The sequence below is a fragment of the Ptychodera flava genome, chromosome 22, assembly GCF_041260155.1.
Source record: "Ptychodera flava strain L36383 chromosome 22, AS_Pfla_20210202, whole genome shotgun sequence".
Taxonomy (NCBI): Eukaryota; Metazoa; Hemichordata; class Enteropneusta; family Ptychoderidae; genus Ptychodera; species Ptychodera flava.
The window spans coordinates 16,039,356-16,053,547 of NC_091949.1; the positions used below are offsets into that span (position 1 = coordinate 16,039,356).

At 34.3% G+C, this 14,192-nt stretch overlaps 1 protein-coding gene across 4 annotated transcripts in view; it reads right to left on the bottom strand.

Annotated features, from left to right (window-relative positions):
- LOC139122795 (cadherin-23-like) overlaps positions 1-14,192 on the bottom strand; it is a 185,285-nt gene that overhangs the window by 159,871 nt on the left and 11,222 nt on the right. For all 4 annotated transcript variants that reach the window (XM_070688522.1, XM_070688521.1, XM_070688523.1 and 1 more), the window contains exons 3-4: positions 2,462-2,521; positions 939-1,093 (exon numbers count right to left, since the gene is read on the bottom strand). In XM_070688522.1, the coding sequence (XP_070544623.1) occupies positions 939-1,093; positions 2,462-2,521 (215 nt within the window). The remainder of the gene's footprint in view (positions 1-938; positions 1,094-2,461; positions 2,522-14,192) is intronic.

The window sequence follows — 14,192 nt, forward strand, 5'->3', positions numbered from 1 at the left end:
TAATTCGTGAAAAACAATTTAAAACATGAAGCAAGGTGGTGATGCGACAGTCTAAGCTTATACAGTGTGTATATTAACCTACAAATGAATTTTATCAAAATGTATTATCATTGAAGTATACATTTACCAATGCTACTTTCTTTGTCAAAGCAAATAACTATTCATGTATTTATCGCTGTTATATCATATCAGTACGCTCAAATTCTGACGTCAAACATCAAAATAAGAATTTTTCTCTGGCTGACAGCTCTCCTGTGTGCCAATCATGCCATTCTGCTCATTTTCATGTCTCTACCAATCAGATTGCTGTATTTGCAACATCAATATAGAAATAACGGGTGACGTGCTGACCACTAACGTTTATTTATGGGCGTGGACTCGAGGAAAGCCAAAATTAACGGGCTCGGCAAGCCTAATTTCCTCTCGCCCTTGCCCATAAATAAACGTTAATGGTCAGGACGGACGGACTGTTATTTCCATTATATTATCAACGAACCAAAGAAAACCATCAAAATTTGCAAAAATTTCCCAAGCGAACGACAACTGGGCCCAAGAACTAAGCAATACGCAACGCACTGTCACGCACACTGTAAAAATTTGGCAAATCCAGAGATGTTTTCAGAAAAATCTCAACCTGGCCCAAAAGTGCTCCATTTCATTTTGTGATTGATTATGATTTACTTTTCAGCTGTAAAGTTACGATACTTTGAGTTGTTAATCTTATTATTCATATTCACAGGCATGTAAACAAACCATTACTGTGTATTTGTGGTCAGTCACATGGTTCAGATTGACCAATCAATATGCGACAGGCATGGCATGGTAATATAATATGCTAATATGATATCATCAAGAATTTAACCAAATCAAAAACATATGCGATGGCCGTTACTGTTGTTGTTCCTGTTTCCTGTACAGGTGGATCATTCTGTACTTACATCATAATCGTACGGATGAGCTGATGTCAAATTCTTGCCTTCCAATTTAAGATACGCCGTAGCATTGAAGTCATCTTGGTTAACAAGCTCAAGCCTGATATCATCATTTGATTGACCAATGTTTCCCTCAAATTTAAGTTGTTCATATACATAGCCTATTAGAAAGAAAAACATGTAGCTATATCAGTGTTGTCTTGTATGTGGGCTGCTTAATATCCTTTTTCATATATAATGGAAGCAAGTCACCATGCTACTGTAACGCCCCACCCTGTAGAGATTGTATCTTGAAGCGTCCCTCACGTGACCAAGGCGTGTAAAGTTCATTGACTCAGATCGTACGAGAAGCAGATAAGAGATAGTGTGATAGTTTAATTAATTATTGGTTAAGATTTCATTAAGAACAATCGAGAATGGGATATTCCATGGTGTGATCTTATTTAATCTTAAGAAACAATCAAAGACTGGCGGGAAAATTACCACATGATAACTTTTGTAATTATGTAAGTTTGAATATGTATTTAACTTTGTAGAGAGTTTAGACGAGAGACTTGAGATCAGACCGTTGACAGTGAATGACACGGTCGCCATCTTGCAATAAAGTACAAGGTTGTGTTAAATCTACATCTTGGTGTGTCAGCTTCAGTTACTGAAAGCATTACGATCCAGACTGGTGCCTCTCTACTCGTAATTCCCCTAACTACGAGCGCAACACTACAACACAGCATATTTTATTAAAAAGCACTTTCTTGCAGAGATTCATTCAATTTTCATTACTTTGTTGAGCCAAGATTAAAGTTGATGGTTGGTTTTTACCTTTTAGCACAGCAAGCAGCTGTAAGTAGGGAGTTCAAAAGACTGACTGTACCCCGGTAAATTCAAGTATATTTGCTCTATATATGCTCTATAGAATATTTCATATTGTTCTCTATAATATATAAACTATAAACAATTTTGTTTGGCAAAGAAGTTTTTACATTTTGAAAAGAGTCATTGCAATTTTGCTTTATATCATGATTTTAATCACTTTTTTCAGTGTATGTCGTCTTTCCACTCCAGCCATTTAAGAATCAGAACAGACAATATACAACAACATTGTCATTTATTTCTTCATGCACTCTAGTTTCAAATGTGATATCAAATTTCATGAAGTAGTATCAAGTTTTTAACTCAAATCAATTTTCGTTATTAATAACAAAGTTGAGGTTTTCCGCCTCAAATATGTACCACCTTCATGTTTCAAATGAACTATTGCTACCATGCTAAACTTTAGAGTCTCTGCATTTTGAAAATATATAGTATGAGGGGGTTTCCTTGTCATCTTTGATGAGAAATATTGCTTTGAAAAAAGAGTGTTGGTTAAGTGCAATGCCAGCTTAATGAATCTGTAATAATCCAATTAAATCATAGTGTATAATTTCAGTTTGAACATACATGCGGACACCTCATGGAATGTACACATAGTCACATCAGTAAAATTTTGAATGTGTAATTCACCACAAAAGACTTATAATTATGTTTCTTACCCTCTTCTCTTTCTTCATATACATCAATATCATAAGGTGATGTGTAACTGTTATCACAGCCTGTAAGACAAAATTTGAAAGTACAGTCAGAATGACTGACTCACTAAATATATGAATGATCAATCCAAAAAATTTAAAGCTACGGCAAACTGCCCAAAGATAGTTGGAAAGAAATTAAATAATTCAGAAATAAGAAATAACAATCCTGAAATAGCAATGACGCACTTCCCTGTTGACCTGAGTGCATATGAAATACACAACCTGGCGTCTATAAATTTAATGTATACCAAGTGAAAAGTTTAAGTCACCATCAAGATTGGTTTTTTTTCAATTCAATTCCCAAAGAGTGCTTTGAAAATGATGAAAAATGCTTATCTTGTCAAAATCGGTTTTTTGAGTTTGTAAAACCTCGCGGCCAATAATTGTCATAGTATTGGAAAAAAAAAATCCAAGTGACGAAATTACTGTTTTTAATAGCAGGTCTTCCCTACATGACCATGTAAAGAATATGATGCTAAAAACGCCTAGTACCGTAATGCAAATTCTATCGATAAACACTAATGGGAAAGTTTCCACCAAATAGGGGCAATGCTAAAATATCATAAATATACCGTTTCATCTTCCGGGCCAAAAATAATTTTTTATAGTAGGAAAGAAGGAATATTCAATGAGGGTTTATTCTACATTCCATCTCAGCTTGTGGTCAATACTTTTCTTGTTCCAATCTTCCTTCCACACTTCACAGAGATAAACATTCATAAACTGAGTTATTCTCTAATATAATATCACTAATATCTACAATTACATGTTGACATTTTGTATTGTTTTTTGATGTTGAACTTCACTAACTTGTTCTCAATTGAACCATGCAGTCTGCATGTATACTGTACCTTTAGTTTCTGACAGGAGTTACTGGAGTTAGAGAGGAATGGCACGAGTTCAATACATGTAGCAGTTTGTAGCTTTGTTCAGGCTAGTCTATCGTCTTTATTTAGTTGTATTGTAGACATTTATAAAGTTCTCCAAGCCTTCTTAACTTGAATCTTATCTACTTATTTTGTGATTACACTCCCAGGGTCTCTAGCACAACACATATAATAGTATTATCATTCACCTGGCTTAACTTCCGTATCATGTAAACAAGATAGAGGTACGGATTAATCCTGCACGCCTACTTGCAACTTCCTGAATTCAGAAAAAACCTCACTATATGCCATATAGTGAAAACTATGAGCAGCCTCACTGGTTGTCATTGTCATAAACATGGTCTAAAAATTATCATGCGTCTTTTTTTGGAACAAAGTTATAGACTCAACAGTAACTTGCAACAGCACACAGGTACATGTATACAACAGGGTGGTTCATCAAAGCTTAGCTAGGTCAACTGTTGTGTACTGCACAAAAACACAACAAAACCCGTCTACGGTACAGTGGCTGTGTTCGACAGACGTTAAATTTGCAAGCTTTGCACAATAACAAACTGCATACTATGTTTGAATAGAGGGCGTAGACTAATATGGTGTCTCGATTCATTTACATATCACGACAGCTTTCCATTAAAAGCAACCCTATGTTTGAAAAAACAAATTCCCTGGTTTTTTTAAATAGATCATACACAATACAAAGTCTACATATGTATTAACGACAAAATGATCATCAACAGAAATTGAAATATGACAGAGACTTGAACATTCCACATCTTTTTTCAGTCTCTTTTGTCAAGCTTTCCTTGATGATACTAGATATCACAAAAAGAACACCTATGGACTTATGAATTCACACCCTAATTACACTCCAACAAACAATGGTTAACTTTAAATGAGATAATACAAGAAAATCATTAACATCATCATTATAATTTTACTTTCATAAATCTACAAGGCAAAGCATGCTTTTAAGTCCAAAGGTATGAGTTAGTGGAAATTCTGATATATTAGCAATGTAAAAGCAATGAATCAACAGGTGTCAGACAGCGCATTTGGAGTAATGTTACACACATGTAGATCTTTCATACAGAAAAATTAATGTTTCTTTTCAAAATAGGCAACAATGAAATACACATGACCAGAATTCATAGTATGCAGTGAGAAGAGTGCTGTGAATATAGATTGCATTTGAAGTTAAACGTTGTGTACATAAAATGTCAACATCAATCATTTTCAATATAATTAACATTATTCCATCTAGAAATTAAAAACAATAAGCTCAGTTGGATTATCTAATGGTAAATAATTTGTCTATCACTGATATACTCTGTCATGTGATACTAATACTGGAAAATGTAACAAAACTACTTCTTCCAGACAACTGTGAGTTCAAACAGTGTGCATGGTTCTGAAAGGCCATATTTGCAACTGTTTCTGACCTCATTGTACATATTCTATACAGTGTCCCTCAGAGCCTCCCAGAGCAATATAAAAGAATAATAAAATTCAAGAGTCCTATGACATGTATTGTTCCAGAAGCCATTTTCCTTTTTATGCGGTGCTCAAGTTTTACTTCCACTTGTCAGTGAAATCTAGAACGGTGCATTTATGTGTTTGCCTGTACTAGATATGCACTATACATAACACCAATTTACAATAAATATTTAAAGTTACTTTATAAAATCAACTTCATAGAAAAATTACGACTAAAAGATACTGTCCCTTCTGCAATTCTGGACTGTATCGAAACCAAACTTCAAGGTCAACACGACCGGCTTTGGGTGGGGCAGTATTCACTATTTACACTGTCGTTGTTACAGAACAATGGGAGCTGCCATGTGGGTCTGCAACCATGGCAACTACATGATGCATTGACCTGCTCCGACTCAAAATTTCAGAAACATGAAACCTTAATCCTTTCCAGGATTCAATCACAATAGGTAAATAAACACAATGTACATAATTTGGGGGGATTTTACATGGAATAGAAAATATTGGGGTGATGTGACAAAAGGCTGCCATCAAAAGTTACTGTGGCATGCTAGCATGGTGTTCAGCGTAGGTGTGACAGTTGGCTTGAAACATTTTTTATCCTTGGCATTCAGTGAAAATCAGGCTTTGCCTCAATTGCTCTCTGAAAACATACTATGCTATTATCAAGGGATTAATGCTCAAACACATTAAATCATGATAGTATACCTTATGCAAAGTGTTCTATAAACTTCCATAGAATTCTATGGAAAATGGTGTGAGTCTTTTTTCATGATGGTAGTGATAGGGGAGTTATTGTGTACAATCTATACACTGTATAGCTTACTAACATTTTTGCAATTAGGTACTGCTATAGAAGGGAAATAAACGCTGCTGTAGTAACACTATAAGTGCATATCAGCATTGATATATTGAAGATGAAGCACTTGAAAACTGATTATTTGTATTGAAGAACATTAAAAATAAATATTATATCATACAAGACATTAAAATTAGTTGTTGTATTTGCGATATAGCACAATTCTACCATATGCAAGCTCTCAGCTAGAAAAAACGTTGCTGCTTAGAGAGATCATGTTTTAGGTCATACCATGATAACAGTTCATGACTTTGACAATGAAGGAACTGTGTGGTATCCTTACTTTAGACAAGATTTTTCTAAAAATAAAGCTGAGCTCTAAAAGATTGACATTCTGCGTAATCAAAGCTAACATTAGTTGTTTTGAAAACTTTGTTGATGTCCACAAAATTACCTTGAAAACTGGAAAAAATCTAACTTATGCATCTTAAATTAATGTGTTCAGGCAGGTTCACATCTGTGCCTCTATCGGTAAATATCGTCCCTGTCCACTTGCAAGTATTTTATTCATTTTCCAGTTGCTGATCATAAACTCTCAAAACAACATTAAATTGCTTTTATTTCTCCTTTTATGCATATTGCGGCACTGACATATTGGAAATTGGCAGTTACAAGACAATTAACTAGCAGAATAACGTGGAGGACAATGTACAAACTTCACACACAACAAACGAAGGATCCATCATGGATACACTTCATAATAACATCAGGATGATAATTTGATTTACTCTTTGAACACTGTGATCTCTGTCAATGATACCCAGTAAAGACTTTTATTGATTCTGTCATTTAATGTCAAATTTAATGGACCATTACAATCTTTGCATTGTTATAAATAGACAAACTGGTAAATAATGTTGCAATTTGCATAGGGTCATACCAGTATATGTATGCAGTAACCTGGAGCATTGGGTTCAATCCTCTTTATTATATTAATCTGCTTGCCCTGTAAAGACCAATAATATATGATATAATACTCTGACATTTAAACATACAGGCTGAGATAATGTTGATTATTGATGCGATAATACTAATGCAATTATCCAAACATTCTGCGGATTTGCAAAGTACAATGAACTTGAATAGTGCACTTTCTGAAATATTTAGAAATATATTTGGAAATTTTTCATGGTACAACATTTTGTTTCAAAAAATTTGTAGACCATAATTAGTATACAAATATTCTTTACTTCTACTCTTTCGGTAATGTCTTTGACACTTGGTTTCTGAGTACAAGATTGTTGCAAACGGATAATTACCATAGCTCTAACAGAACAGCGTTGTACGTATTCATCAACAATGGAAAGTTATTATTGAGAAAGATTGCCATGTTGATGATGCACACTCTCATGATAAATACTGATTTTCTTGAAATGGTGACAGAGACTGAGTGAAGTGGACTGAACATGTCCTCATGTTATCTGAGTCTGCATCACACTCTGAAGCTAACTCAATCTCAAAATAATTTAATAGCCAATTAATACGTATAAATAACTGATATACAGACTAATAACATATCAATAACATTTTAATAACCAGTTCTTATCAAATTTGATATGCTTATTGATTAGACGTCCATGATCTGAGTCTGCATCTCAGTCTGAAGCTACCTCAATTTCAAAATATTTTAATGGCCCATTAATATAAATAACTGACATACAAACTAATATATGTCAATAACATTTTAATAACCAGTTCTTAACAAATTTGATATGCTTATTGATTAGACGTCCATGATCTGAGTCTGCATCTCAGTCTGAAGCTAACTCAATTTCAAAATATTTTAATGGCCCATTAATATAAATAACTGACGTACAAACTAATATACATGTATGTCAATAACATTTTAATAACCAGTTCTTAACAAATTTGATATGTTTATTGATTAGACGTAAATGATCTGAGTCTGCATCTCAGTCTGAAGCTAACTCAATCTCACAATATTTTAATGGCCCATTAATATAAATAACTGAAGTTCAGACTAATAACATGTCAAATATATTTTAATAACCAGTTCTTAACAAATTTGATGTGTTTGTTGATTAAACATTCATCATATTTTCCTGTTAGTGCTAAGTGTGTCATTATTTAGGAAAGGAAAGGTCATTTCATGAGATCATGAAACAATAAAACCTGTTGAAAGTGAGAAAGTTACCTTTCTCTTGTTTAATATCAAAAGCATGACACATTTGAAAAGTTTAGTCATATACAATAGATGCTCTGAAATATGCAAGTATGAAATAAAACACAAATACTGGAATATCATACTGTATTCCCTGTGTATATATTTTCAGATCCATTTAATTTGAAATAACTTGAAGCTGTGGTATTATTTTCACCTCTGCCCTAAAATAAGAATTATTTTTCATCCTTAATATTATCTTTAAAAAACCTGTCATGCGTCATTTTCTAATTACAGCTTAGAATACATGGATGTTAGTTTAAAATTGACATCACCTTTCAGTAGGTGGTGTCTCATCATCTTATTAGTATGGCATGTATGTGCATAATGGCCGATATAAAATATCAAAGTTAAACGTTTTGTCAGTTCGTGCGATACACACCCATTTTTAAGAGCAGCAATTACAAATATAGTTTGATATGACCCTATACCAGAAAATGCAGCAAATATTTTTGTTTGTGTTGTTTTTTTGTCTTACTACACACTCTTCTATTTTGAACAATGTGATTCAAGTGCCAGGTGACATGTTACTGATAAAGTCAGAAGACACAGCCTATTAATTCTGACAACCTGTCGTTACATTTCATCGACATGAAGGACCATATCAAACAGAAAAGCTGACGCATGAGAAATGCAATTCATTTCAGTCCCCCTCATAACAAAACTCCTCACAGCGAAAAGGGTTTCAGGACAACGACAACAAATTCCTTATTGTAATTTTGCAGCATGCTAAATGAACTGACATCAGACCCCTCTCCCCTCCCCCTCGCCCTAAATAACCGAAGAAATTTTGTTTCTCGTTCTTAAAGCACAGTCCCACCAAATATATCTAAGAGACACAAATTGCTGCACTCAGTATTGTTGAAAATCATTCATTCCACATTTCAATAAATTGACATTAAATTGCATGTCACATTTCCTCAGGGGTAAAATACAAGTATCAGCATCTATGATAATATTGACTGATATGGGTTTTATTTACTCTGTGTGGATAAATATTGAGAGCCTTATTAAGCACATAGAATTGTCATGAATTCAATTACTTTTGTTTACAACTTCTGGTTTGTTTAACTTGAAAGATAACACCCACTGAGTTTCCTTATCAGTGGAAGAATTCCATGGCATTCCATATTGATGATGTCAGTCAAATTTAAGGTAGCATGTGCATCTGGGACAGATATTTGGTCTCTCAAATTTGGACAATACTTTTCTGATCTATATTTGTTGCGGTTCATTTTAGAGCTCATGGAGGACGGAAAATTTACACAATCCTAGTTTTTCAAAAAAAGACAATTTTATTTTTCTCCTTGGAGTTAACTCAGTGATGGCAGCCATTTTGAATTTCAAATATCAGTGAATGTCATGTACTTAGTTTCTCTGGTACTAAAATCTGCACAGCACCCGTGATTTTTAATCTTGATTTGGTAAGAGTATGGTTGAAAGTTTCATTGAGGAAAGTTCAGTTAAGTTTAAGTCTTTCATTTTCGGGGCACATAAATTTTGATGCAACTATTTCGCTTCATTTTGAAACTACACAATACAAATGTAACTTTGGTAGTGTTTTTGAAAACCATCTGTGAGTTAGAAAAATGGATAATCACATTGCTTATATCCCAAACTTTTCTAAACTGTGGACATTAAAAAATCAGAAGACTTGAGTAAACTCTTCATTAATGCAACAATTTTCAATTTACATATTTCCACAATATAGCCATTATATTCTATTCTGAAATGACAGTAATGTTTTTTATTGCACATCCAGATTCTTGAAAAATAAAAAACTTCTCTCTTGGAACAAGATTCTCTGAACAGTCCCATAAATGATTAATTCTCAATCAATAATTAATGCATTTACAGGTAGCATTGGACATATATAGCAACATCAATCTGAGCAGGTCTGAAGGTCACAGCCTATGACCCTGACAGTGACCCAAACATGAGGTCATGAATTAGACAACGGGAGGGACATATTTATATTTATAATCACCTGTACTACACATATCATTGTGTTTTTGCTAGGAACCCTGGTAGCTTTTCTGTCATCCCTTGACGGGATTGCATTGATATAAAAGGGGTACTTGAGCTACATGACATGGAAACCCAGATGAAAATTTACGGGGTTGCTCGAGCCTTATATCGCTCAGATGGTTATTAAGGTAGAATGCACCTCGGGGACAGATATTCGGACTCTCAAACTTTTACAATTCTCTTCTGATATACCACTTGTAGGGGTTCATTTTAAAACTCTTGGTATAAGAAAACTTTTCATCGGCTTTGTTTTCCGAAATTCGAAAATTTTATTTTCCTCCATAGAGTTAACACAGGGATGGCAGCCATTTCGAAATTTAAATATCAGTAAATCTTGGGTTATTTGTTTCTCTTGTACCAAAATTTGCACGGTGACCCCCAATTTTTATTCTGGATTTAGTAAGAGAATGGCTGAAAGTTTCATTAAGGAAAGTTTGAGCAAAAGTTTAAGTCGTTCACTGTCGAGGTGCATACTATCTTAACATTAACACTATTATAGAAAAAGATGGAAACTTAATGGTGAAAAGTCCACAAAAACGACATCTGTGGAATTCCAGTACAATGCAACCCGTTGAATGATGCCCTGAACTGAACTAAAATATTGCGTCACAGATTTTCTGACTATTTGCATGCACCCATAATCCTTTTTTGCAATCCATTAATGTCTCCATAGCGACAAACCCTACAGGCAAAACAATGAAATGATTGAGTGCCTTAAATTCTCATTTTTCAAAATTATTGATCATCACAACCATTAGATGTCCTGAGAAGACCATGATGTTAGAAGAAACACAATTTCAATTGATCAAAATTTCAATGTTTTTTATTTCAAGTCTCAAATTTAATGATCTATTTTGTGGAAAACTCTTTAGTATATTTTTGAAAGTTTAATTTGCAAACTAACTTGCCCATTCAAACAATACCTGTACTTGGTAAATAATACGTCCAAATTTTCAAGTCATGGTTGAGTTGCCGCTTTGCAAGGCATTAACCAGGGTAAACAGAGCAACGCCCTGTGCTGGGTTTTCTGACGCTATCGCTCACGACAATAAAACGTCTAGCTTGAATAACTTTATTCACCATTCTGTTTCCTATTTGTGACAATTTCAGTGAACAACTTCAAACCTGTACAACCACACTTCCCGATGCATAATAAGTCCGAATTTGTTGCTGAGGACAATAGACTGGACCAAACCATAGTGGTAAAGGGGTTGGTTTTATCATATTTTGTTTTGAAAATTTCTTCCACACAACTTGATAGCTGTAAAATTTACTGTCCATAACATCCATATAGTCCTAATAGAATTGTAAGCCAAAACTTATCCCTCTGTTTAATGATCAATATTTATTCTTTCCTCCTCCATGCAATTTATATCTATCAACAGAAAAAAATTGGAATAATTGAATATTGGATAACTTAAAATTTACAAAATTTGTCCAGTTTGGACCTACGCAATACTGAATTCCCTGTGTCGTATAAGCTAATGTGACAAAAACAGTATGCAATTTTCTAATATTTTTGCAACAGAAATACGTGTTGACACAACACACAACCTAATAATATTTTTCTGGATTAATTAACAATGGATCTGACTCCAAATGTGCTGGTATATTAAATCTGCTTATTTTTCCGGTTTAGAATATGAAAATCATTTCTTCTGGTGAAAAAAAAATACAATCTTACTGCATTCAAAATGTAGAGATACTGATATATTCTTACAATTTGGTTTTTTAAGAGAAATGATAAATGATACTGAGTGACCAATGAAGATACGAAGTACATGTAGGCTATCAATGCCGGCCACAGTCACTCCATTAAATGGGTGCCGGCATGACAAAAGACAGTGCATGAACAGGCTTGCAGGACGTCAGGTACACAATGTAACACAGAGACTCTTGAGATCTGATGTTCCCACGAGTTAATATGAGCAGGAAGTCTGTTTCAACAGATTGTAAACCTGTCTGTTATTGTAATCATTTACAGTTAGAGACTGTCATTAACAAAGTGTATTGTCTAAAAGGTGTCTGGCAAACAGATCAAAATCCAAATTAGTGTATAGCTGTTCTTTCAAGCACCATGAATGCCCAGACAACTTTTGTTGGAGGGACTGTGGTGAATGCATCCAACACTGTGATTTCTAATTTGACTTCATTGACTAATCAATGACCATTGTAACTGCATGCTGTGTCTAACAGCAATAGTTTCATATACTGACACCCCACCCGTATCAATTAAGAGAAGGAAACATACATGTAGACATAGAAGAAAGGAGGTATTGTCTTAGGATTAGTCAACTATGTGATCTAATGAATGATTCTAAATTACAATGCACTACAATTACTGCAACCCATAAAGGATACCAGTCATTAGTTTGAGTTATATATATAGGCTATGATTTCCAGCCTCACCCAAATATTTGTAGTTAATCACTTGCTATCATTCTATTACACTACCTACCTTGACATTAGGGGGCTTATACATGGCTATATATATCACTGTACCTCTACTTTGTAGAGGGACAGCCATGGCTATGCATAAAGTTTTAATGAGCTGCATTAGAAGAGTATTTCACAAATTCTGTGTCCTTTTTTCTCTCGATCAGGTCCTGCCAACTTTACAGCTTTCTCTGTTTTCGAGGTTTCACTGAGAAAATTGAAACTTAATCACAGAAAACTTGGTTTCAGAATAGGTACAAGGGACTTTGAGATCACATTTAACGAAATTTCTTTTAGTGTACTGCATACACATATTTTTACCGTGGCATTCTCAACCTACATGTCTGGGTCAGGGCAATTAAATCACATGTACATGACATGCTTATAAAGCTAATAAAGTTAATAATGATGAATACTTATTTATGAAATGTAAGAATCTTCTTCATTTAAGACAGTTTACAAAGTGTTTCAAATATTCAACACACTAAATGTAGTAAATGCATGCAAGGTAGCGTGACAGTGTGGGGGTTTGAAAGTACGTCTATCAATACATTGCCAGTATTTGTGTTTCAGCCTGTGAAGCTATGTAAAGGTGTGCACATGTATGACAAAGGAAAGCGTCCTTGCTACAGTAGGGGTCAAGCTTTTAAATTCCACACCTACATGTATGATACTTGTTCCTATCAGTGGATAGGCATGTCATTTCATAGGCACCTACTTTCTCTGTGTAATTTAGGGCACTATTTTTACACCTGATCCACAGGTGGAAACTCAGACTAATATGCATTTCACACTTACAGCAGCTATGGTACCGGTACTTTCTATAACTATTGTACATGCGCAATTCAGAAATCTACCGGAGAAAATCTCTTATTTAACTTAACTTTTTAAGGGCATCTGGGAAAGTATATCTCAGTGTACCGTTTTAGGATCAAAATAGACAAAGCAAATGGCACTTATACCGTAGGTACAACTATATATGTAGGTATTCTTGATTGTACGACAGTATCACATTTAAGTTTGTTTATCCCTTCGCAGCTTTGCTACAGTTTGTATCAGCTTTTTGAAAACCTGGGTGACCTTTCCTTACATGACTTGAAGTTTAATCCGGACAAGTACTTTCCCCTCAAGCACATACACATGTACTTTTGGTGTGCACAACAAGAGTGGGTGTGTCTAGCAGGGAATTGTTGGTAACTACAGGTTGTATCAACCAGAAGGTAATTGTGTTTCCATAGCGGTTTGAAGATGCAATGTAAAATTGTGCTGACTTTACAAATACGTCCAACCCTGGTTGAAAGATACACTTTATTCAAATAAGAGGTCAGAGGTCACACAGACTGTTTAGCATGGTTCATGTGTCTATGATGAGCCTGCATACAATAGTCAAGTATTCATGGACACACACTAAATGTAAATGTAAATGAGGCTTATTCTGGGATTATCCTCTTCCTTCGTCTCTGTGACTATGAAAAAGGCTTTGAATGACTTTCCATGCAGTAATTTACTGCAATGACCAGTCATAGAAAATAGGGTAAAATGATAATACATACAGTTCTCATCATCAAAATATCAATCATGGTCAACAAAATCAATTAACTTTTGTCATTATATTATGTCCCTGAATTATTCTAAACTTTTGACTTCTATCATACGCTGTACGGTTCCAAATTAGAAAGTTGAGCAATAGCTCGAATAAAATCTAAGGCCAAATGGGGTTGCCTGAAAATATTATATTGGTTTATATGACACAGAAAAAACACGAGTTTTTTATTTGTTTACTCAATACATAGATTTTGCACAATGTGT